The sequence below is a fragment of the Drosophila simulans genome, chromosome 3L, assembly GCF_016746395.2.
Source record: "Drosophila simulans strain w501 chromosome 3L, Prin_Dsim_3.1, whole genome shotgun sequence".
In the NCBI taxonomy this organism is placed as follows: domain Eukaryota; kingdom Metazoa; phylum Arthropoda; class Insecta; order Diptera; family Drosophilidae; genus Drosophila; species Drosophila simulans.
The window spans coordinates 8,106,171-8,131,925 of record NC_052522.2 but is presented as its reverse complement, the minus strand read 5'-3'; the positions used below and the strand labels follow the sequence as shown (position 1 = coordinate 8,131,925).

At 43.8% G+C, this 25,755-nt stretch overlaps 1 protein-coding gene across 6 annotated transcripts in view; it reads right to left on the bottom strand.

Annotated features, from left to right (window-relative positions):
• LOC6737246 (Down syndrome cell adhesion molecule-like protein Dscam2) overlaps positions 1 to 25,755 on the bottom strand; it is a 41,349-nt gene that overhangs the window by 6,835 nt on the left and 8,759 nt on the right. For all 6 annotated transcript variants that reach the window (XM_016171086.3, XM_016171082.3, XM_016171084.3 and 3 more), the window contains exons 3-21: positions 20,649 to 20,785; positions 20,182 to 20,303; positions 20,038 to 20,096; positions 15,183 to 15,259; positions 14,800 to 14,989; positions 12,484 to 12,649; positions 9,683 to 9,773; positions 9,261 to 9,348; positions 8,980 to 9,128; positions 8,643 to 8,766; positions 6,607 to 6,734; positions 5,905 to 6,041; positions 5,160 to 5,302; positions 4,137 to 4,298; positions 3,353 to 3,497; positions 2,816 to 3,252; positions 2,422 to 2,575; positions 1,094 to 1,211; positions 71 to 233 (exon numbers count right to left, since the gene is read on the bottom strand). In XM_016171086.3, coding sequence (XP_016030953.1) covers positions 71 to 233; positions 1,094 to 1,211; positions 2,422 to 2,575; positions 2,816 to 3,252; positions 3,353 to 3,497; positions 4,137 to 4,298; positions 5,160 to 5,302; positions 5,905 to 6,041; positions 6,607 to 6,734; positions 8,643 to 8,766; positions 8,980 to 9,128; positions 9,261 to 9,348; positions 9,683 to 9,773; positions 12,484 to 12,649; positions 14,800 to 14,989; positions 15,183 to 15,259; positions 20,038 to 20,096; positions 20,182 to 20,303; positions 20,649 to 20,785 — 2,790 coding nt within the window. The remainder of the gene's footprint in view (positions 1 to 70; positions 234 to 1,093; positions 1,212 to 2,421; positions 2,576 to 2,815; positions 3,253 to 3,352; positions 3,498 to 4,136; positions 4,299 to 5,159; positions 5,303 to 5,904; positions 6,042 to 6,606; positions 6,735 to 8,642; positions 8,767 to 8,979; positions 9,129 to 9,260; positions 9,349 to 9,682; positions 9,774 to 12,483; positions 12,650 to 14,799; positions 14,990 to 15,182; positions 15,260 to 20,037; positions 20,097 to 20,181; positions 20,304 to 20,648; positions 20,786 to 25,755) is intronic.

Sequence of the window (25,755 nt, the reverse complement as noted above, 5' to 3'; positions counted from 1 at the left end):
ACATATTTTGCATTTAAACCAGTTCAGATTTATAATAATTTGCTAACAGATTTAATCTTGTTGTTCATACCTGATATCTGCTTGTAGTAGATGTGGTACTCCTCGATGGGACTATTTCCGGCAAAGGGTTGGCTCCAGGTGAGCTGAAGGCTGCGCGACTGTTGCGAGTTGATGCGGAGGTTCTTCGGCTGCTCGGGCACTTCCTGCACGATTAGCTGGATGGACATCTCGTCCTGCCAAAATCGAAAATCGAATGGGTTTGTATCAATTTCGACTAGCAATTCGGTTGACGACAATAATGACGATGATGATGATGAAGATTATAGTGGTAATGGGTATGGACTTGGGCCGAGTTGGCACATTAAGAGTTCATTTGCGCCCAGTGAAAGTCATGACAGGCAGCCAGTTGCAGCTGCCGTTCGAGTCTCATTCAAATTGCCATAAATTAAGGTTAACAGCAGTGGTGGATGGAAAGGGGGTCTCCAGACCAACTTGCAGACAGACGATGCTGGGGCGAAACTTTTTTGACAGTGTGTGAGTTGTGCGTGCTGCAGGCTGGCAGACAAACTTGTGGATTTTGTACACCGCAAATTAGTTGAAGTGCTTCTTTAATTCGCAAGTATTGACTTTGCAAAAGCAATATTAATATTATTATATGACTTACAAAGATGGACAACGTGTAAAATAATTTAAATATAGTTTTAAAATTGAATAGCAAAATTTTATATATTGGGTTTTTTTTTTTAAACCAACAAAGTTGTTCCTTCATTTACTATACGTAAATAATTTAATGAGGCTAATAGACTTTTAGGCATATTTAGATATTTTTGTGATTTTGATGCCTGGGTCTAATGTGTTCTTCATATATATCTAGACCATATCTTGACACATTTTAAATGTATCTTTCTGTGTATATCCCGGTGATTTATCGCTCTCACAGAGCTGGCAACGTTGCGAATAGAGATCGAAATGAACTAGAGCTCGGCCCAATTCCATTAGTCCACCGACAGTTTGATTTAAGTCAACTCGATACATAATAATATCAGGGGCTCGGTGTCGTGTGCCACACAAAAGTGTCAGCCTTGCAACTTACCTGTCCGAATGCATTGCTCGCCTGACAGATATAAATGCCCGTATCCTGGCGATATGTGTGCGAAATGCCCAATTCGGAGACCATGCCGTCGTCGAGCACTTGATCTCTTATTGTGTAGCTGTGTGTGTGTGTGTGTGTCGTGTGATTTATATGCAAGTAAATGCATTCAAGAGACACGGACGCAAGGATACAAATACAGAGGCACGCCAGGTGCAGATACAGATGCAGATACACAGATGCAGATGGAGATGCAGATACGGATACGTGGATGTGGATGTGAATGTGAATGTGAATGTGGATACGTGTTTGCGCAACGTGAGCGATGCAATGCAATTTTATAACAATGTTTTCCACGTTGTTGGTGCGCCAGTTGTAGTTTTGTTGACAAAGACGAAGACGTACGAGTCCGAAATGCGCACACAGATACGCACATGCACGCACACAGGCGCACGGCACACACACGTGGCATTCGTGTGCGTGTGCAAATGGCATAAATAAATAAAACGCATGTGCATATTCAGTTGTTTGCGAAGCCAAAGGCAGGTGGCAGTGTGTGTGTGTGTGTGTGGGAGTGTGTGGGGTGGGCCGGAAGAAAAGAGAAAGCCGGAAATACATATACATTAAAACACTTACGATACACAAATACACAAGGACACAAGTGGGCACTAAAATGGAACTGAATCTGCAGCTATAAGGCCATGGAAATGGCATTTCTAAATGGCAAATGCAGGCACAAGTTTTCTTTTGCATGGGATGGTCTTTGTGAAGTTCTTCGAGCGAGGATACTTGCAAAAAAATAGTTATCAACTCAGGACTTGGATTGGATTCTAACAGAAGTACTTTAAACTCTGATCTGACCTATTTTTTTCTCTTTAAGTTGCGCTCATAATTGGCAAATGTTGTTTAGAATTATTTTATTTCATATTAATTAGTTTTAGAAACTTAAATTCAATGAAATTCTCGCTGGAGAATGCATTCTCAATATCGAATAGTAATTTTTCAAAGTGCTCAGCAAATACGATGGGGAATTGAAAGCCCTTGATTAGAGTCTGGCATATGAGAATTCTCATTGCGAAAATATGAGGCAGACACAGGAGGACTGAAAACTCATTGCCTGGTGAAAATTGAGTTAGGTCTTGGCCAAGTGCTGGTATCCCCGCCCAGCTTGAGAACACCAGAGCTCGAAACGAAATCCAAGCCCCCACAGAACTCCTTTAATTAAAAGCAATTTGTTGTTTGCAATCGACTTGGAATTGATTTCGCCAGACACGCAGACACTTAGGAATGGGAAAATCCCTAAAAGTGGGCAGGATTGGATTCACTCTTACCGGGAATCCAGCGACTCGTCGAGATACTGTTGCGTTGCCTGGATTTTCCATTTAAAGTCAATGGGATTGTCGCCCTGCACGTTGCACTGCACATGGACCTGCTTTCCTTTGGCCACCGAAATCTGTTTGGTCTTCGTCTGAAAGTGGGCGGGCACTGCAAGAAAAGGGGCGTGGCATTAGGTAAGTTACACAATCTGCAGTCTGAACTTAATTCCATTTTAAGTAGTGCAGAACCTTAATATTATCTAATACAAATGTTAAGTTATTTGTAGAAGGAAAATTGAAAACAAATTGATTTACATAAGGATTGCAAGCTTCAAAGCCTTAGTTTGGCAGTTCCTTAAGCATTTCATAAAACTATTAATTTGTCACAACTACTTAGGAAACTACTCACCATTCACTTTGAGAAAGATGACCTTGCTGACACCGGAACCAATGTTATTTTTGGCCTCGCACAGGAAGTGTCCTTGCGACTCCTTGCTGATCTTCTTGAAGAAAATGGTGCCGTTGGGAAATAGCTGCACTGTGGGCTCGTAAAGGAAGTCCTTGTACTCCCCTGGCGTTGGTCCAATCGCCTTTTTCCACGTGATTGTCGGTGTGGGGTATCCTGAGGATTGGCAGTGCAGAAGGACATCTGCACCCGCCTGGGCACTCGAGTCCTTTGGCTCCAGGATCCACTTGGGCGGTACATTCACGGTCAGGGGTACGGTGAACCTTTCCGTACCTGCCACATTGCTCGCGATGCAGGTGTAGTTTCCGGAATGGTCGGAGGATATGTGCTCGATGACCAAACTGGCGGAATACTCATCCAGGCGGCGGAAAACCTCATTGCTGTCGAGGAATAGGATTGTGTTTATAGTTCAGTAAGTATAATATTTATAATGGTTCCTTACATTATTTAAGATTAAAGTTAATATATTTAAGAACTCACCCCGTTCCGATCAGTGGCTTTCCGTTGCGCTCCCATCGAAAACTGACGGGCAGGTCGCCCTCGAGGATTTGGCAGGATATGGCGGCGCGCATTCCCTCTCGGAGCATGTTCGTCATGGCCTGGATGGGCATAATTTTCGGCGGCACTGCAATCGGAAGGAAGCCATAAAACATGAAACACCAGCCGTAAACCAAAAAACCGTTTTCCATGGGGGGGCAAAAAACGGTGGTGGTGTCGCGAAAATCGGCTAACAATTGCCATGGCAGTTGGCTTGAGCACAAAACCCAGTGAGCCCGATAATCAAGGATGTTTTGCTGATGGCAATACGAGGCGTTCGCTGTGCTGGTGGCAATTGTGGGCGTGGCACTCGCATCAATGCAACTGCGGCTTGGCAACAGCTGCCGAGTGAATTATTATAAAGAGTAAGGCAGCAGCAGCAGCAGCAGGCGGAGGAGGAGGAGGTGGTGGTGGCGGAGTTGCCGCAGACAGAACACAAAAGTCAATGACTCCATTGTGGGTCTACTAGCCGCCCACAACCGCCCACAACCGCCCGCAAACCACCCAAACCACCCACCATCCACCACCCACAGCCTGCATGTGCATTAACTGGGAAAATAGTTGCTGTTGCTTTTGCTGTTGCGGCTGCATAGTTTCGCTCGCCACTCTAATTGGAATAGTTTCATTGTAGCAGCTGCAGCGGCTTTTTCCAGCATCCAGCTTGCAACTCCATCTCCACCTCCAGTTGGAGCTTTCAAATTTTAAATATCGGAAAAGAGGAACTTACCCAGCACTTGGATCTCCACATTCCGGCGGGATGTTTGCTTCTGTTTGTTCTGCGCCATGCACGTGTAGGTGCCCGCATCCTCGAGGCGCTGCAGTTGCTCGATAATTAAGGTGCCATTGTTGTAGGCACGCTGCCTGCGATTTATGGGCAGCGTTTGGCCATCTTTTATTTGATTCATTTTTTTTCGCCATTTTGAAGCAAGAAAAAAGCGTGAGAAATGGGAGAAAGCGGAAAGAGGTTGGCAATTAATTTGGCTGCTCACATAAAACAAAGTTATGCGATTTATGACTGGCCATATAGCATTCGGTGTCTCTATTTTTTTTTTTGGCACAGCTTATTTATTTGCGTATACTAGTGAAAAAGGAGAACTTGTTCAAGAAATGTGCAAAATGAAAGCGGATTTATTGATTCAGCTTGGGGAAATACTTCAATGTTTCAATGTTTATCTGAATGCCATCTGCTTTGAAATGAAATACCTGCAGGTATTTTAATATTTTTGAATATTCAAACATTTAAGAAAATGCATTGACAGCCTTGAAGTGTAAACTTCATATTTAATTCACTTCGTGTTTCAATATTTATTCACCTCAAACTCAAATGACTATTGTTCATTTTTTGGACATGTATAGTATACGCCATAAACAAGAATATATGTTAACACACTCGCATGCGAGCGTGCAAAGATAATAATTAATAATAATAAAAAACGCGGCTATTCGAATTTAAATTTATTTCGCTTGAAACCGAAAGAAACTGCGCTTCGAAAGAATAACGTTTGTTTTGCAGTTTTAATAATTTTCACTGATATGCGCAATAACAAACATACCATTTTTAATAACAAACAACTGGCCAAAAGGCAAATAAGCATAAAGCGAAACATCATGACCAAAAAAGATATCACATATGCAACCATATATATGCCACACATCGCATCGCATATCCGAATGGGTACAAAGATACATATACATATATGGATTTTTATTTTTATATATTTTCGTTTATATGTACATATGTATAGCTCACCTCGCTCCCAGTGAATTTTATCGATGGGGTAACCAGCCACGGGACATTTAACAATCAAATCAGAGCCAGAAATGCCTGTTATTTTTGGCATTTCGCGTATGTAAGGCAATCCATAGATGTTCACTTTGGCGCTGTGCGAGACTCTGGAAATAAAATAATGGAAGGACCTTTAGTTTGGGTCCTCGAGATGGGGCCGTTTCACTCCCGATAGATTTCCATAATTTATTCGGGATTTGTTGCATATCTCGCTACTCGAAAATATATCTATAGCTTTAGCTCAGGCTTGATATCTTTCTTTTAGAATTTAATAAATATACTACATAAGGGATAAAAATCCCTTAGTTTTTGTATTAGGTTTTAGATATTGCTATTCCACACATATACTTATGATTTTCGTGCTTGATTCTGAACAGTTTTCCATCTCTAGGCTGGTGTTGCCTTGGCTGCCTCAGCAAATTGTTTGGATTTTATGCCGCTCCCCTGCCTGCAAACAATGCTCGGCCATTGTGTCGGATTTCTTTTTTCCCCCCAAGCCTTGAATGCTTTTTTTCTATGCTACGACTAAATTTATGATTTAGCATGGAAATGCTTTTTATGCCCCTATCGAGCCTATGCAACATACATGGCATAACAGGTCCATGCCCACGCCCATTCCCATTCCCATCCCATTCGGCTGATCCAGTCCTGCATATAGGAAAGTGCTCGCCGAGCATGGGTTTTTATTTATGGAACTGCGGCTACTCACTTGCCAATTGCATTCTGGGCCGTGCAGGTGTACTCCCCGCCGTCCTCCTCCTTGACATTTGATATATTCACGTGGCTGATGACATCGTCGTGGATGGTAACATATTGACCCACTAAAAAGCGCGAGCTGTCTGGTATCTGAAGTGGGGGAAGTGGAAGTTCGTTATCAGAGTGGGCCAATTAGCCGGTTCCTTTTCGAGAGGCTCAAAGGGGAAATCAGGGTGGTGTCGAGGTGGAGTGAAAAATGCATGTAAATCGAATTGATTGAAATTGCACAAGACTTGCAAAGTGGAAAGTCGGAGTGGGTCTCCCACTCGCTCTCAAGGGAAAATGAAAATTTATGCAAATAAACGAAACAAATCCCTGAAAATATAGCCAGAGCAAAAAAGGCAACGGAACTCAAATTCTTGAAACGAAAAAATTCAAGTGGAGCTGAGGAAGGAAAAGCAAAAGATGGGCACTTAACTTACAAGGGTAGCAAGTGGATGGGTTATTTTTCGTAAAGGCACCTGAGCAAAGGAAAATTCGGGGCTTAAAGCATATGCATGTACTCAAAATATTGGTCTGATAACAGAATCAGTGACAAATATCCCAGCGTAAAATGGCAGCTTAACTATCGGCAACTGCTTGGCGGAAACGGAAGACTGCCTGCATTTCCGTCTTAAGCTCAAGCAGAGTTTGCCCGTTTGGCGGTTGAACTCACCGGAAATCCGTCCAGGGACCATGTAAATTGAGGCAGTGGATTTCCGGTGGCTACGCACTTCAATGATACCGTGGGTCCTGGCTGCAGCGTTTGCTCCGAGAACCAATAAAGCAGTTCCGGCGAGGCATCTGAAATGAACATTAAACGGAAAATGCGAGGGGATGGGGGGGTTAGTTGAAAACTTTGCTCAAATGAGGAGCCTGCCTCTGTGGCAAGGATGGAAGGATGGTCGGTTGGAAGGATGTGTGCCTGTCTGTGGGACTTTCATTAGTGCCTGTTCAAATGGCTGTGCTGCACATGTCTGTGTGTGTGTGTGTTTCACTGTTTGAGCTTGTGTCTTTTCTCCTCCTTCAACTTTTTCGATTGCAGAAAGATGATTGCATCGATGGCTTGCTTCTTAATTATGCACATGACTGAGTTACGTGCGAACGGGTGTGGAAATCTTCATTAAAACGGCATTCAAAGGAAATCACAAAAAAAATGCGAAAGGAATGCGACAGGAATTTGCTAAATATATTAGTTTTTTCGTTTTATTTTCCATATGTTGGCCTTTATCAAGTGACTGTACCATCATTTAGATCTATGTTACAATTCCTTTAATGGTGTTCCGCTGAGGACATTCAGCATCCTTCGAAGGATTTCAGCAACCATTGCCAGATTTGCACTTTTCGTTTTCGAAGCATTTGCTCAGCCTTCATTGCGTATTGCTTATGTTGAGCCAAGGCAAACGGAAAATGCATTTGACAAGCGAGCAAATGCTATCCAGCTGATGGAAATTGTATTAATTTCCTCTGGCGCAGTGGCTGGATTTTTTGGCTCTGGCATTCCCCCAGTTATAAGCTGCCATATTTATTTGCTCCCTCACACACACATGCGGCACTCACACTCACTCACACACTTGCAGAGCACAGTGACATACGAATACGATTGCAGCGTTGACACAATTGCTGCCATATCCGGCCGCTTAATGGCGCTTTTCTCGGTGGTTGCGGGTGGTTTTGGGGGGTGCGAGGCTTTCAACACCCCAAAGGAAAAAAGAAAGCGGTGGGAATTCCACTTCCTGTCCCGCTTTTCGCCCCCTTTTCGCCTCTATTGTGCCAAGCATGCCAATAATATATCGAAATCAATTTCCGCTTGCGCCTAAAAGCAAATCCCAAAATGTTGCCAAAGCGACAAAGCGCGAATGTGTCTGCTTTGATGTTTATGCGGCATCGGATAACGAGATAACACAGATGGAAGGGCAATAAAAAAGATTATCCCTCGAATAGGAAGTGAAATATCTGGGTTATTGTGTGGCTTGTAACCAGGAAATACGTTAATTTCTTGATTGAGAAAGAACGTATTTATAGAATCTAATTTAATAATATTATTTTTGTCATATTCAGAACTGTAGATAATCCTTTTAAATGCTACTTGATGTCCTAAGCCCACTTAACTGCTTAACTGCCTTTTCCCATCGCAATGCTGATGATCCCAGATTAGTTTTAATCATATTGAAGCTACGCATAAACCCCTCAAAGCGGCCGTATTCATTATGCTCCTGTTTCGCTGAGTGTGTGTGTGTGTACGAGGCCCCAAGGCAGCTAAGCGGTACAATGTGCTCCCCCATTCATGTGTAATTTCCTGCCCCGCCCAAAAAACAATGCCCCTCTGTTTAGTGGCTGCGGCTAGATTTTTAGTGCTCGTAATAAAATTAAGTCGTCGTCGCTGCGTTTTATGGGCAGCTCTTCGTCGTTGTTGTTGTTGCTCCACTGTGATTTGTCGACGTGTTTGTTGTTGCTCGTGTTGTTGGTGAAAAATGTTAGCAATTTGCTAAATTAGAAAATAATGAAATGCAATTATGGCAAACAATTATTTGTGTGGTCTGCGGTCATCATTCGCCGGCTTCGAGAAGGAAATTACACTTTTGATTGAGATGGAATGTTTGGGTGTGTGTGTGTGTGTGCGTGCGTGGGCGGTCATAAGTGGTTATTAATGGCCATAACGATGGATGGCCAATTTATTAGCCCCATTGGGCGGGCCATATCATAACTTACCGCCCAACTGCAGTTCAGCGGTGGATTGGATCTGCTCCCATTCGTTGGAGACGAAGCACTGGTACATGCCAGGATCTTCCTTTTGCACTTTTTTAATTATCAGTCGCGGTGGATCGGTGAGTATCTAATTAAAGGATAAGCAATAAATATTTATTAACATTACGATTAAAACGTATTTATAATTGGTGATAATACAGGTTGGCCATCATTAAAAATAATATCTTAATTCACTGGCAACGTTGTAGGAATAAAATTAAGATTTTAAACCATAAAATCATAAAAATTTGAGATTTTAAAAGCCGATTAAATTATGAATGATATGGGGTTGTCTGCTCACCTCAACCCGATTGTCCCTGAGTATGGGTTTGCCGTCGTGCAGCCAGTTGACATCGTGGACCGGATGGCCAGAGACAATGCATTGGAATTGCGCATCCTTATCGACATCCACCGTCTGCACCTGTGGCTGCAGGTGCGCCGTCAAAGGAGCTGTGTTTGCGAAAGGGTTGCCAGCGATTTGAGTGCCCATCTACTCTTGGTTTTTTTTTTTTGTTTTTTTTTGTAGCTGCCATCATCACGGCAGACACACATACAGTGGAGCCCAGAAGCAGATGCACTCACCTGTCACCGTTAGCGACACTTGGATGGTCTCCTCGCCAGCCGTATTGTTCACCCAGCACAAATATTTTCCACTATCCTCGAGACGTGCCTGCAATGGACGAAATCAATTGGCAATCAGCAGGGTTTTCCATCACTTCTGGCCCACCCTTCAGCCAGTCTGGCTACGCCCATAATGGGTATAAAGAAAAGATTGCAGCCTTCTATCTCAATGGAATTGGTGGTTAAGATTTGGTTTTTATATTGGTATGAAAATGAAAAACGGGATAGTGTTATATTTTCATAAATAATAGGTTAAATAATAATAGAGTCCTCTGCTTGTAAAAATATTATCACATATTTAGGAGCTATGAACCAAAATAACATCTTAAAGTATAGAAATCCTTTTAATTAAACTGGTATTTCTCCCAGTGTAACGTACGCACCTTGGTGATTTTGAGGAGCCCTGCGGATACGATGGTGATGCGTTCGCTGAGTTGCAGCGGCAGCAGTTGCTCGTTTTCCTCCTTGAACCACCTGGAAAAAAAGCGGAGAAAAAAGATGACAGCGAGATGAAATGCCGACCAAACAAAGGACCAAGAACAAAGGCAAACATGGCGGAAATCGGGGAATCGGGAAATTCATTTCCGCTTTATTTGCCCAAGATTTTGACAGTTGAATGCGAGTGGCGTGGACGCATTCGCGGGCTTTAAACAAATCGAAATGACGATTGAATTATCAATAATTTCGATTCGCCCACGTTTTTTCATTCATTTTTTTTCGCGTTGCACGTAGCCTTTGATTGTTGGCTTGTTGTGCAGGTCGAGGTCCACATGCCAGATGAAATGTATTTCAATAGTTCGTAAAAATGATTGCACTTAAGTGGGCATAACGAGAGGAAGTGGGTGGCGTGGGCTTTTATTCATACATATGAATATGCATTGCCTTATTTAACGGGTATTTATGTTCGAATGGCCTACGAGTCGGGCATATCGAGTTCCTTATGTGCTTTGCCACAATGATGTGTGGAAAACATGGAAGTATCTTAATATTTAATCTTAATATCACATGAGTACAATATTTATTTATTTGTAATAAATATCTACGATATTTTATCTCATATTTACATCCTTTAGTTAATATATCTGGTTGCTATTAATTTCATGAAGAGTATTTTCAGTATCTCTGATTGTGATTTGCATGCAATTTGCAGCCAGAAGAACGAGATCGAATGCTGCTGGTGGTAGTTGAAGGTTGAAAATATCTGAATTGCGTAAATCAACAGATTTTTTTCACTTTTATCTGGTGCGCGTGTCATAATCTGTTTGATGGCTGCCCGCCACCCTCGCATACTCGTGCGAATTTTCCAAGGCGCACGCAGACATATGCAATCGCATTTTTTCCCCATAAAAGTTATTGATTTTAATTTGGTTTTAATTGCACTTGAGTGCATTTCTCGTCTTACGACGAGCATTTTGCAAAGGCATGCCCATTTGCCCCTGGCATGGCATTCCTTAATTAAAATCATGGAAAATGCCGAGCATGCAATGCGAACGATTTTCACTCTGAGCTATTTCCATATGCAATGCTGTTAAATTGGAAATATGGTCAGTGATTATCAACAACTGCATCAATATGGCACCGGGAGCCGAACTGAACTGTACTGAACTGAATGCCATCGAAGGCAGGAGGAGTATCAGTATGGATGTATGTATGGGTGGGTGTGCACACAACAGCACAAAGGAATTGCCAGCGAAACAAAAGCGTCACTCGCCCGAAACTATGCAATGAAAAAGGATTTTCCAAATAGGAGTGAGAGCAGCGAGACAAAAACACCGAAAAAGACCGCACACACAGAACTCCCAGGCACTGAGCAGCAGCAGCATGGCCAACTATTTTCACATTTATGAGCCAGGACCTCCAGGTCGCCTCGGCAAAACAATGCAGCGACGGCAAACAAAACTCATCCGTAACAAACACCCCACCCGCCCGCGATTCTTTGCCGATCCTTGCCCGCCTTTTGGGTTTTTCCTCTTTCGGCACGGCGGGAGACATCAAATGAAAGGAGGCACTCGCGATGTGCCACATCCGGGGCGCATTTTTTATGCATGCAGCTCGAAGGACGAAGGGGCGAAGGAGGACTTGAGCGGGCTGTAGCCATGAACCGAGTGCTGCCAGCTACAATGGCATATTACATGGCATCCTGCTCGGACAAGGATGCTCCGTTCTGGATCTCAGCTCCCGCCATGCATGTTTTAGTGCCCGAAAATCGCCATGATGAGCCAAGTGCCAAAGTGGCCGGCCTGTATACGGATCGATGGCAGATACCATCTCTTCATCCGCATCTGGAAAGTGCTAAAAACTTGAACGACATTTCAGAAAGCAATTTGCCATTTTCGGCCATAAACGCTGCTCGACTTTTGATTGATTTGTGTCCTCGGAACAGGCAATCCCCCGGCTCCTGTCAAGACAAACGCCTCCGCGAGTGGCCCAATAAACAACTTTGATGTACGTAGGCGCGTTCCAAAGCTGGCAGCTGTTAACCGTACTCCAAAACGGCCGTGAGCATAAATTCCCGGACACACAAGAAAAAATTGCCAAGAAGTTGGCAGCATGCGATAAATTTGACCAAGCCCTCAAGGTTCCTCGACCTTTGGACTTCTGAAATTAATATTTATACGTATTTATGCGTTCATTGTGAGTACCATTAAAACCCATTGATTAACTTCTAATGTTCTTAATCATAGGCTTATCCCCTATTATCCTCCAATACGACCGATAAGTCGTTGGTTTCCATGAGAATCGCATAGAGAGGCTCTGCCGGAATCGGCCTAGCCCCGAATTCCACCCACAGAGGGCGTCCCTGAGGGCCAACCCTCCCCAGCCGCCGTGCGTCCCACTTTTTGACAATTTGGCTGACATTTTTATTATGATTTTTCCTGACATCGTGAGCCTCACAGTTTTTTCGCTTTTCGGTTCGTTTCGCCGCGTTTTTTTTGCTTTGTTTGGTATTTGCCAAGAGCGTTAAATATTTCACATTGCTATAAAGTGCGCGCCAACTGCGGCAGCGGTTTTGGTTACCGCTAAAAACCCACTGAGAGTCGCAGCTGTGTGTCGCGATGTCCTGGTGTCCCAATGTCCCGATGTCCCGTGTCCTGTGACACGGCCACGTGTTCCAAGAGCTCCTGCCGTTCTTGTTGATTTTTTGCGCGCGTTTTTCGCAATGTGGTTGTTGTGTTTTACTCACCGATATGTTGGCACCGGATGTCCTTGAGCTATGCACGGCAACGTTGTTTGGCCATTAAGGACAACATGCCGCATCGAATGCTTCTCCACGTTGATGCGCGGCTGTACCATGCCCTTGGGCTCTGTTACAATAATGCGGCCGGGATATGTGGAAATTTGTACTTCACCTGGGGACGAGAGAAGAAAAATGGGTGGAGAAATATTCTGAAAAATATGCGAAAAAAATGGCTCAAGTGATGGCAGCTGACAGTGACCCCCATGGCATTTACTTAGATTTAAAGCGCCCCGAATTTATGGTATGTCCTGCGGTTCGCGCTGTACTGCATACGTATATCTATATATATATTTTAATTAATTGAAAGTAAATGAAAGCAATCAACTTGATTGCTGGGGCCACCTGGCTGCCCTTTTCCTCTTTTTTTCTTCCCCACTCTTTTTTTTATGTTATTTCTGTTCTGTTCTGTGTTTTTTATGGCTGAAAAAACCTTTATTACAGGACACGCACAGGTCCTAAATCAAGGCTGCAGCTCAAATCAGGGCAAAATACATGGGAATCTATAACGAACTTTAGAGATATCGGTCTGTTGTGCGCTTGTGTATTATGCAGCCTGGCCTAACTCAATTCTGCATCTTCATTATGGTGGCCATTGTTTGGATACGGCACCGGTGTACAGCTCCATTGTTCGCCCGTCGAGTTATTGTGCTAAATAAATGGATTTTTGGCTTAAATTGTAATTACGTGAGTCGGTCCCGAAACCCGTTGCCTACTTTTGTGGACCAGGTGGATACAAGGATCTAATGCAGCGTGTGCGATGGGCGCTTGATAAATGAATTACTCATGACCGCTACACAACCTCCATCCTCGTGTTACCATTTTAATGAGTACCACTAGGGCGGAGTAAATAAGGGCGGGGGAATCCCCCAAATTGCCATTGTTTCAGACACACACACACACTTACGCATTCCCGGAGCCAACTAATATGCAGCTCATAATTTTCGCTTTTGGCCAAAACTGGAGCGCAACTTGCGGTTTTTGCGGCTCAATTCAATTTGATTAATTAAGCAAATGGCTGGCATACCGGCAACCACAAATTGCTTTGCGTTTGCAAAATCCCATAAAATGTAAGAGTAATAAAACATATAAATTCAGTTTTCAAGATGCAAACATCGAGTGAACTGTAAATAAACCTGGCAAACAAAACACACAGTCGTACAATCACTCACACACTCGCATAAAAGGAAAAGGATTTCGAATCGTAAAGAATAAAGGGGTGAAAAAGCGGCTGAAAGGAGTGAACTTTTATCGTATTGATTGATGATGTGAAATATGCGCACAAAGGCTAATAGAAATTCAGCTTAAGCGCATTTTCACACACAATAAACTTCAAATAAGGGAGAGAATTTATCTCGCCAGGATCTCACGTATTGACTGTCGGACTGTCGGCACACAACCAGAATCAGATGTACCACATATGTATACCATATATGTATGTATTTGTGTGTGTGTGGATATATACGCATCCTGGAGATTCCATTTCGGAGCAAAACTCCCAGGAGCTCAATGCCCTTTGCCTGGCGATTGAATGTCACGCATCATAAATTATGCACAAAACGACAAATTGACTTTGGCCAAGAAGGACAAACTACTCCTTGTTTGCTAGAGATTTAAGATGAAAAGACAGACCCGTATTTACATTCTGAATTACATTTTGTGAGCATATTTTCCCAACAATAAAGAGTTTGCCTTCTAAAGGAGCCGAAAGGAAATGTGGGTTAACACTTTTTACCTTCAGTTGATTCCAAAACTACACTTTCTATCAAACGATCTGACATATCAAAGCAAAAATATGGAGTTTCTTTCTTTTTTTTTAAATAAGCCTTTCCTTAGATCTTTTCAATTTAACATGACCCATATGCTGCAACAAAAATGAAAGCACTCATAAGGTGCTTGTAAACTCAGCAACAAAATAAAAAATTGAATGTTTATGTTGGTCAGTAAGCTCGGTAAGTTTAAACAACCCACGACCGTAAGAGGCTTTGGTTTCAGGAATGAAAAATTCTGAAATTTCCCAAGAAAAAAGCTGCTTAATTGTCGTGGCACACACACACACACACATCGCCCTTCAAAATGTCCCTCATTGGTTATTTATACAACTTAATTATAGCTGCCCCGCCAACTGAGCCAACAATCCGGACGAATCCGGCACGGATCCGGAGTCCCGGCGCACGGAGTCCAGTGTCCAAAGTCCCCGGATTCGGGAGCAACTCATGCATCGCCCAGATGGACGATTAAGCTGGAAATGCGATTATCACGTACCTGTCAGTCTATTTACAGTGCGGCATGTGTAGCTTTTGTACGCATCATTGGGTCCCGCATTATTTATGTACAATTCGCCGTTCGATAGCACCGTGTACTTGCCACCGATGTCCGTGTTCGGATACAGATGCATGCCGGTGTCCTGCACCCAGGCGGTGACCAATACGAATTCCGACATGTAGCTGGGCACCTGTGATAATAAACACACACATTCGGATTGCGGGTGTGAGATAAGCAAATTTGATGAGCAAGCCATGTTTTTGGTTCGCATAACGAGATTTGTGGGTTAAGTGAATTTTTTTTTGGCCAAGCGAAAGTGGCCCACGGGGAGATGGCTTGAGTTCCTCGTGGTGACAACGGATGATGGATGTGGATGCACTTACCTGGCATTTCAGCACCGCCGTGTTGCCCGTCATCACGTATTCATCGTGCACCTGGACCGCGTACTTCTGGTTGACGACTGTAACGAATTAAAAAGCATATTTTATGCAAATGGCTTTGGCTTTTTAGGGTAATGCTGCCGAGTGACTGAAATATTACGTATACGCGACGTGGTACGTGGCGCGGCATACTGCGGCACGTTGAGTTCAAGGAACAAACCGAAACAATTATGTTTACCTCCCCCACTCGCCGACGTTGGCATTTTGTTTTTATTAGCCAAAGGACCTTGCATTTTGGCTCCTGTATTGTGCGAGTTTTAATTTTTAATGCGGCAGGACCGCATAAAAAAAAGGGATCCGCTTGGCTGCGACAGCCGAAATATGTGCCACATTAAGTTCAGTCATTCCCCCAGTTCGCCGTCACAGAATGAAAACGGAAAAACGGAAAAGCGGAAAAACAAAGCCCGTCTGCCCTAACATGTCCAACACATTGTGACACTTTGCAAAAGTGTTGCCGTTTGTCAGCCAGACGAAGGTGGTTCGGTTCGGTGGGCGCCGAAGGGGGTGGCACGTTGGTGGGGGAAGGTGGGCGTATGACAAGGCCGTTAAAAAATTGGATTTGGCAATTTGAGTTAAAGATTTTTTCGCTGTGCGAGCTGCGCGCTAAATTAAGAATGACAAGGATCCTGGCAATGACAGAAGTGCACAGTGGTTAAAGGGTTGAAAGAAATGGCAATCAAAATATGATGAAGGTATAAATATAGGATTAAAAATAATAAAAGCAATTTACCACAGATATAAAGATTATTTAACAAATTAAAACATTTTTAAATTTTAAATTTAAGGTTCTTTTACGAAATTATTTCAGTCTTAACATCTTTACATATCTCACAAAAAATATTTAAGTACAAAAAATATAGCTGTTTTACAAATGACGACATTTACCATTCCCATTTCCGCTATTTAAAGACTGAGAATAAAATTAGAAAATACCTGCGGACTTTCTCTAACCTTCGACCACTGTGCCAGTGACCAAACGCCTTGCACTTTTTGGCTAAAAGCTTAGCCCTTAGTCTAGTTGCCACTGGCAGTTGGCAAATTAATTAAGACGGACAAAGGCAATTGCCAGCTGGCGTGCGTAAAGTGTGTTCCAGTGTTGGCCCGCATCGGGGAATCCCCTTCGAGGGCTAATCGTAAATAGATTAGGTCCGCTCGCCAGCGGCATTTACCAAAAACAGGGCCGAAAACTTGGCCCACTGAAACCGCTCGCAAATGTTGATCACGCTCGAGTTTTTCTGGTTCGCCGTTTGTTTGCCAACTTTAATATGCTAAAATTGGATAAAAGTTTAATTTGAAAAGTTGTTGTTATTGTTTGCTTTCTGCCCTGCTGCTGTTGTTGTTGTTGGTGCTCTAGGAGTGACTGAAAAAACTTTGTGACAACATTTTATTATAATTCCTCTGGCCGCTCTGTGTAGTTTAGTACAATTTTGTTTTTGTATCTTCATTATTTGCATTGCCAGACTCCCGAACAAGCGACCAATTTTTTGTGCACTTCCTTCCATTTTTGTTGTATTTTCTTTTCTTTTTTCTTTTTTATTTTTTTGGTGGGTGTATAGCTTTCTATTTTCAGCAAGGCAGAAGTTTTTCCAACTTTCATGTTGCATTTTGCATGGAAATGGCGCAACTGAAGGACAGGGGCGCACAACAATGTTGTCGGAGGGGCGTTTTAGTGGGGGTATCCAAAAAAAAGGGGAGCAGACAGGACCAGGACAGGAACAGGACAGCTGGGCAGGAAAGTAAATATGAAAGCTAAGTTTATAGTCGCCGCACAAAGTGCACAAAAAGAGAGAGAGAGAGCGGGCGACATTCGCTGCACTCGGATTTGGTGCGGAAATTCATTTCCGCTTTGTTTTGTGTGTGGCAAAGTTTTTCTGCCGAGGGGGGAGGGGAAACCCCCTGCAGTTTTGGGTGGGTGGGAAATTTATGTTTATGATGTGCGTGCCGGAAAGATGCTTTTGGTATGCCAGTCTTCGCTGATTTGCAGTTATTGTCCGCATTTCTCCCATCTAACTATTCAATTTTGATTTGATTCCAATCGCTTTATCCATGTGGCAGGGAAAAACATAATAATAAATAGTTTATACATATACACATTTCAAGAGCATAACAACCAACTAATTAATATGAAAGCTATGGAATTCCAAAAATCATTTGAAACGATTTCACGTTTAAATTTGATACGCTAGTAAAAAAAATAACTTTTTGCGCATTCTCTCAATTTTCAAATCATTAGCACACGTTTATGATGTAAAATAATAATTTTACATATCACTGCCAATTAGATGATGAGCTTCGACAGCACTTCAACATGAATTTCCCGAAATAGAAATGCAATGTTAATATATGTATGTGACAGGAAAAGCAAAGGGAAAAACTTGAATAATCAGTTCCTTTTTTCCCATTCGAAAATGAAAAGTTTCCACATGCAAAACTCTGTAAGCTACGTATCCTGTTGCCGTTCGTGGGGGGAATTGGCGGAGAACTTAGGTGGAGGAGCATCCTCAACAATGTGCATTCAACTAATTAGAAACAAATTACGCAGGTTTCATACACAAGCAGCCAGCGGCAGTCGACTGGCAAACTTTCCTAGCTCAATCACAAACTTTGCTCAGAATCTTGCAAGGATGTGCCAAGGACTTTTCTATATGCACTTTGTATGGCTGGTGTGGGCACCTAGTACCTAGTATACCTATGCATGGTCGTCTATCTAAAGGGCAGATCCAACCTCAACCCGCCCCCGCCAACCGTGTGCTTTGTTTGATGAAATGCAAAAGTGCAGGAAAAGTCAGCGCTGAAAAGTCGTGGCTGCGGCAACTTTGTGGCTCCCAGCATCATTCATCACTGTCAGCAGAAGTTGTGCCCTGCTTTGGATGGGATGTGGGATGTTGTGGGTTGTGGATGTCCTGCGGCCTGACAAAACCAAATGCCAGCAATTGCGTTTAAGCTTGACTTGAATATATATGGAGGGAATTTGTCAAGGGTTTTTTCGCCGCTGCAAAGTTGCGCTAATTACGCGCACTTAGCAAAGTCCCTCCAAGTTCTGGTTTCTGGCTTCCCCAAGTTATTCTTCGAGTTCCTCCAGCTCCGAGCTCCAAAGACCCCGCATCAAACTAAGCGCTGCCAATTAAAGACGACGACGACGACGACGACTTCAGGCCAAAATGCTCACATTAGCAACTGAATTACTGGCCAGCAGAGATCGCAGATTTCTGCGAGAAGTTTTGCAAATTAGGCAAAACGTTTTGCGCCAAATCTACGCGCTGTCAAATTGTTCAAGCGGAAAGCTCTCGCCACGAATTTCTGCTCCGGAGGGGGGGGAAACAATTTCTGGCGCACATAAAAACCAAACGGAAACAAAGAGACGAGAAAGTACAGAGGAGAAGGGCCCCAGGCACAGGAGCCTGGCCAAAAAATGCCCAGGGAGACCGCAAATAAAATAAGCCGGAGGACATGGCGTATACGTAACGTTGAGTTAGCTGTTGAATAATGGCCACCGGACGTTGGAACTTTGCATGGACAAAAGGCTACGCATGGTCTAGTATCTGGTGCATATATATAAGGTACATATATATGTACCTATGCGTGGGCATTCCGACTCCATCTGAGATCCTTGCGGTTGCGACTTTGTGCCATTTGTTTCGCTTTGAACTGACTTCCCGTGGTCTTCTCCATTTTTTCCCCTGCCGTTAATTAAACGCCAGCCCAAAACTCAAGTGGACCCTTTGCGGATTAGCCTTTGCTCTGCGGGCAAGTCCCGAAACCCATTTATATGGCATATCTTTTATGGTCATTGCTAATTGTTGTTGCCCAGCCCCCGTGCCGTTCTTCATCCGTCCTTTTGGGCCAAGTGGTTGTACCCAATGAGCCGCAAAATCTATGCGACATGTGATGGCAATCAAAATGATTGCCTCGCAAGACGGCGATGTCCAAGTTTCAGTTCATTAATGCAGTTTAGCGAAAGAATGAGAAAGTTTTCCGGAGCAGTTAGGCGCCTTTTTTGGTCTGGGTATAAAATGAATATTGAATATTCTGTCCAAGCGGTTGCTAGATTGATGGTACGACTGCTTTGGGCGACTAGCCAATACTCTTTAAGATGACGGTACATAAGCTTAGTGGCTTAATTTTAAATAGTTTATGTACTCTTTAAAGTTTTAAAAGGAAGTTAGTGTTTGGATGCTTAGTTTATCATTTCTTGGAATGTTATTAACTTTAGTTTTGAATCATCTTTTTTTCAACTTCATGAACAACCCCAAGTATCCTGCAGCCATTAGGGTATTTTTCGCCGCAGTCAATTCTCACACACTGAGGCGCCAAATTAGCGCGGAGCATACCATTTTTTCCGCTTGGCTTGGATGGCATTTGGTAGGAACTGGTGGCTTCGAGGGGATAATGGATGGGGATCCGGATGAGGACGCGGAGGAAGGGCATAGGGATGGCGCCTGGCCGACAGCATTTGCCGGCAGCAATAGTAATTAAAACTTGCGTTGCCTGCTTTTAGGCTTTTGCTGGATGAAATGCGATGGGGGGATGTGAGCCTGAATCGGGATTGGGATTGGGAATCCGAGGGGCGGCGAAGTTGGGCGTCCATGGGCAGCGCGAAAAACTTTCCAATTAGGCCAAAGTTTTCGACAACCACAACAACAACGACAGCGCCGAAAGCCAAACTCACTTCGTCAGCACAAATCAACTCGGTAGCTATAAATTCCCAGTGTTTTTTTCTGTTTTCTCTTTTTTTGCGCCTCTCACTCGCCCGCCGGTCGTGTTTTACGTAAATTAATTAAAATTTATTTCAACTTACCGCCGCGCACGTGAACCTCTCGGCTGAGCACGGTGCCCACCAAATTGCGCAGTTTGCATCTGCCGGTTTAAAGGACAAAGGATTAACAATCAATCCGGGATGGGCGGAGTTGGATCCGATCCGACTCGATCCCAGCTATCTCACCTGTAGACGGTGGCATGCACCTCGTGGCGGTACTTCTCGGCCGTAAAGGGATAGAACATCATGCTGCCGTTGGAGAGTTGGAACACCATGTCCTGCTGCGGCGGAATGGGGGTCCACTCCACCTGGACAAAGAAAACACACCATAAATTTAATTCGGAAAATTTTAAGCAGGAGGATATGATCATAACTAATATGCAGGTAAAGGACAAAAAATATATGTGTGTGTATATAATTGTATATAATGTATGTATAATTTCGCTCAGTGTTCTTTCGGCAGCGTTTAGCATTTGTTTGTTGGCCAGTCAATTAACTTGGAAATGAGCAGAGGCAGCGCCAAATGCCGCACAGCCATGCATAATTAAACAGCAATATTAAATGGCGGCGAGGAATGAAATAAGAAGGAATGGAGCCAAGTTGGAAACGGAAAAGGACAAGGAAGAGGAGACGGTGGAAGGAGGAGTTCTCACCTCCGGCGGGGGACTTCCATGCCCGGAGCATTCTATGAGTCCGCCCGAATTGTTGGAGAACTCGACGCGATGCGGTGGCTCGTGGAGAAAAATCGGTCCCTGTAGATCCAGTCCATTTACAAACTGGCTGGTCTCGGCTGCAAGAGAAGAAAGTAAGGAAATTCGGTGAAATTTAAAATTTTAATTAAATGGTGGCATTCTGTGTGTTCGGCCCAAAGTTAATTTCAATTTTTGTTAGACCAGCCAACTTTGCTACGCCCAACTCCCAAAAAATTAAGTAGCAAGCATGCCAGTGGCTTTCGGCTTTGGCTTTGGCTTTTTCCCGGACAATTCCGCCTGAGTGGACTGGATGACTTGGCCTAAATTTTAATGAGGCGTCGTGAGTGCCGTTGGCCCACAACAAAGGATGCTGCGGAGACAATTGCTTTTTACCTGCCGGCCATTGTTGCGGTCGGCGGCCACAAAAGCCGGGCTCTAATTGCTTCACCAGGCGGCGCTGAGCATTGCATAATTTTCGGCCGTGCTTTAAAATGTGGCTGTGATGCGGCTTTTATGTCTTATTTATTATTCATTATTCATTCGGGGTCTGCGGGACAGGAGCTGTGCGGCCGGACACGTTAAGGCGTTGTCTCCTGTCCAGAAAATAACCAGAAATTCATGTGCACCGACTGAGCTGGCTATGACACATGAATAATTTAGGGAAGAAGGACCTTCTCCGTGTCCTGTACACTCGGACATCGTCTTGGGAGTGCGGAATGTGGTGTGGAAAATTCTTCAGTTCAAATTACTTTTACTGTAAATATTTCTCTAAAGTGTAATCGTTTCGTTCTTCATGAGGGAAAGTTAATGCTGGAATCTCAGGGGAATAAAGTTTCTAAAAGCAGAAATCACACGCTTTACTCTTGTGCTATTATCAAACATTACTACCTTTTTCATTATTAATATATTTCAGGATTAACTAACTAAAATTTAATAATTTTAACATTCTGAAACATAGAACATTATCTAATTCAACAATTTTACAATGATAATGCTTGGCCACTTTTCCACGAGTGCAGTGGTATTGTTGCAAATGCTGGCTTTCCCGGAGATCTTTCTATCACATTCTGTCACTTCAAGAATCCCTTTTTGGCAGTTGGCCCCGAGTGGAGTCCCAGTCGCCTGGCCAGGCCACAGGACTTGGCAACGAGCACTGCTCCTCCTTGTGGCACTTTCAACAGCAGCAGCCGCAAAGTATGCAACACTAAATTTGTAAGCAATTTTCAGCCCCAGCAACGCCGCACTAGAGCAATAATATGAAAAATTGTTTTGTCAAAAAGGCATTAGGCGGCAGATAACGACGGCCGAGCTCCTTGGGCCCGGTTGCATGCCCCAAAGTGTTGCAAAGTTTGTGCCACTTTCGTTGCGGTAGCCCACCGCTACCCACCGACCCTGCCCCTGCCTTTGCAGGATCCTCCCCCTGGTGTCCCAGTCGTCCTGGTTTTCCTTCGCCTGGCAACACGCTGTCAACTGCAATGCCCAAAGGAAATGCGCCGCAAAAGGATGCAGGAGAAATGGGGGAAAAAATAGAAAAGCTGACTGGAAAAAGAAAAGCAAAATGTTTGCGGAAAGTAAAAAGTGTTTGCCGCAAGTTGCAGCGGTTGCCACATGACGACGACGGGGGAGCACATTAAATTTGCAGTTTTAGTTTTTAAGTCACTTAAGATAAAGTTTCGCCCCCCAACCACCCAACCCCCACCAAACTTTGCTCCGCCAGACACGGTCTAATGAAAATTTAATTATCCATCCGAAGAGTGGTGCTTTTTTCGAGCATTCTTCTATCCGTTGTAATTGTGAAGCGTGTGCGCTTGTGGATGTGGGAGATTTGCAGGTAGGATTTCAATTAAAACTTTGTCTTAGGCCCGGGACAAGTTGAAGCTAATTAGATCACTTCGCCACTCGCAAAACTGTCATCAAAGTGTCCCACATTTCAATGCGAGCGTTCCTGCTGGACAATGGCCGGCGTCCATGGCGTCCATTTGCGATGGCCTCGGAAGTCGTGAGCACTCGATTCGATTTGTCAGCCGCGTCAATCAAGGAAGCTTCTGTGGAAGCGGGGCTTATTAATGTAAGTGCCGAGCACATTTCCCGGGCTAAAATCAATTACGGGCCAAAGAAGCGCGCTGGAGAAGCCGTAGAAGCTGGAGAATGGAAAACTAAATGAAACTAGCACTGCCAGCGGCAGCCTGCATCATTATCACGGATCATTAAAAATTGCCGTGAAGCTGAGCTGGTAAAAGGAAATGAATGGGTCCGCTGCGAAGGAGATGGAAAATGGTAAAAGAAAAGCTGGCAAACAGAGGAGCGGAAAGCAGGAGTGGAGGACCACTGACAGCCGAGCTGACAAAATGCAAATGAGCAGCGGGAGGAAAAGATTCAGCTCACACTCGACGGCGACAACTCAACGAAAAGATGCACTGAGAAAAAAATGTGCAACGAAGGAAAAGGAAATTTTATAAAATCGTGTTTCAAAATTTATAAATTTATATATTCAATCTGCAAGTTTCTCCTTTACAGCTTTTATGAGTAATTATCATAATTATTTTGGATTAATTTTTTTAATTTGGTAGACTTTTGGTATGACAGTGTAGCCGTGCTTAATTACGAAGAATATCCAGGGGATTTGGAAAACAAAAAAGCAAAACCATGGAATGGAGATTTAAATTCACATTACGTTTTCTTCGCCGGAACAAAGCGAGCGGAAAAATCTTTTCGAAAAGTGTCTGCAAATAATAATGAAGTTGCCAGTTTCCAGTTGCCGCTCGCTTCAAAGCGCTCACTAAATCAGAAAAACTTTTCCCGCACGCCATTTAAATGAAAACGCAATTTCGCGACAGCAAAGAAGAAAATCGCCGAGCAACAAGAGCAGTAACATTAAAGCTGATTTGCATATGCCGTGAGCGTAGGAAACTTGTCTTCGCTGCCCCTAAATCTATATACATAGTATATATATATATCTTGTGATAGGGCGGGAGTGCTGTTTGTTTTGGGGGCGGGGAAAATGGCAGGAAAATACAAATGTAACAATATATAACGTCGTGCTCTTATTTACACTTTCACGAGATTTTTCGGAAATATTTTTAAGATTTCCCACAGAAAATGCGTCTGTAAAGTGACAGAATATAGAGAAAAGACTACGTTTTACATAAATTAAATGTTTTTTAAATGTTTATAATATCTAAAGTTATAAAACTACACGAATGGTTTCAAATGTTGAAAATTGCCTTATGGTTTAGAAAAAGTAGGCAGCGTTTAATATTTAAAGTAGCACACGGATCAGGGAAACAGGGCGGATGAGCGATGGAGGGCGTTTGCTTTTGGGGACTCAGTGTATTCCGCTATTCCTTGGTATTCCGGCTGCTCCGAGTGTTCCCTGCTTTCAGGAGGTGGCCCTCAAGTGCACGCATTTTTCTGCTTAAAAGCCCCGACTAATGCGATGTCGAAGCGAAATCTTCATCTGTCTGGGTGCGCAACAAAGCGGAATACTCCACGGATGAGGATATGGATGTGGCTGTGGATGTGTGTGCACCCGGATCCGGGCTGAGTGTAAAGTGTATTTGCTTAGGTCAGGGCACGTAGGGCGCACACCAGCCGGGGCTTTCAGCTCCGACTTGACTTGCTTTGACTAAACAAGCTGAAAAACAGGAAAATTGCTCAAATTGAAAGCTTGAATGTTTTAAACCCGAATTGTATCTGGCCGAGGCAATCTCATTATTCAATCCTGCATTTACCCAGCATTTTGCAGCTGCATTTTTGTGCGAAAATAATTAAGCTGCGTTGCCTGGCTGTGAGTGGTGGTGGGTTTGGGCATGTTTTATGCCGGCCTTTTGTGCCCGCAACACTTCCTAGACGAGTGTTTTTCCTCGAGAAGCCAAAGTTATCAGCAAAAGATCAACGACTCTGTGACCACCCTCCCAGCCAGTCCGTATCTACGACCATGTTCTCGTCATCCTTGTCGACCTTTTCCCGCCGCTTTGTATTCCATCCATAGCTAAGCTGCGGGCTGATGTTGCTGCTGCTGCTGCTGGTTGAATCCGATGATGTTGCTGCTGACTGTGACAGTAAAGGCCTTTCTTCGCTTGCTGCGTGTTGTTGCTGCTTGTTGCTGCTGCTGCTGTTGCTGCTTTTGCTTTTTCTGCCGCTCCTACTGACGATGAAGCTGATTATGCTCTGCATGCTTTGGACTTAAGCCCGGTCTGCTCCTTGGACAATGTTGCCAGGTCCACACAAAAGCCACCCGCCTGCCTTTGGCTTTGGTTCTTTGGTTCTTTGGGGCTTGTTTTTGTTTCATAAAATAGCAGTCAGCAGTCAGGAGCCAGAAGCTGCATAATCTTGGCCCTCCTGCTGTGCTGTGCTGTACTGTGCTGCGATGTGACGAACTGCCAAAAGGAGCAGGAGGAGGAGGAGAAGGAGCACCAGCACCACCCACCATAAACCAACCCACTGCTTTCATGCGCTTAGCAAACGTGACATTCGAGGTCATTCACATTTCGAGGGCGTGTTGTTGAACTTGGTGGGAGGAGGAGCGGGTGGACTGCAGCAGGAGCCATAAACAGAGGCAGCAGCTCCCAGGGGCGGACTTTGCGGGAAGTAAGCAATCTCTTGGAAAGGGCTATCTTAGCCAAAAAGCCAGGGGATTCTTGGCTGGCTTTCTGGCTGTGCCACGTTGAGCTTTGCCCACATGCCGGGTGCTACTCCGCACCTGAGTATTTATTCAAGGCTTATGCATATTCAAGACTCAGTTATATGAATAAAATTTATAGAAATTTTACATACCCCCATGTAAAATGTCACGACAAACTTTAAGCTATAAAAAATGCTTTAGATAATTAAAACAAATTAAGCTCACGAAACTGGTTTTAAAAATTCGAAAATAATAATGAAAAATTATAGACTTTAAAACAGTATTTTCTATGACATGGTTTTTCTTTCTCAAACTTTTTCCCTGAGTGCTCAGCTGCTGGGAAACTTATTGCGCTCCTCGAGAGTTGTGTATTGTTGAGTCCCGGGTTAGTTGCTCCTGTCCGCAGCTTTTTGCTTTTCCCCTGCAGACGGATTCGGTTGCTAA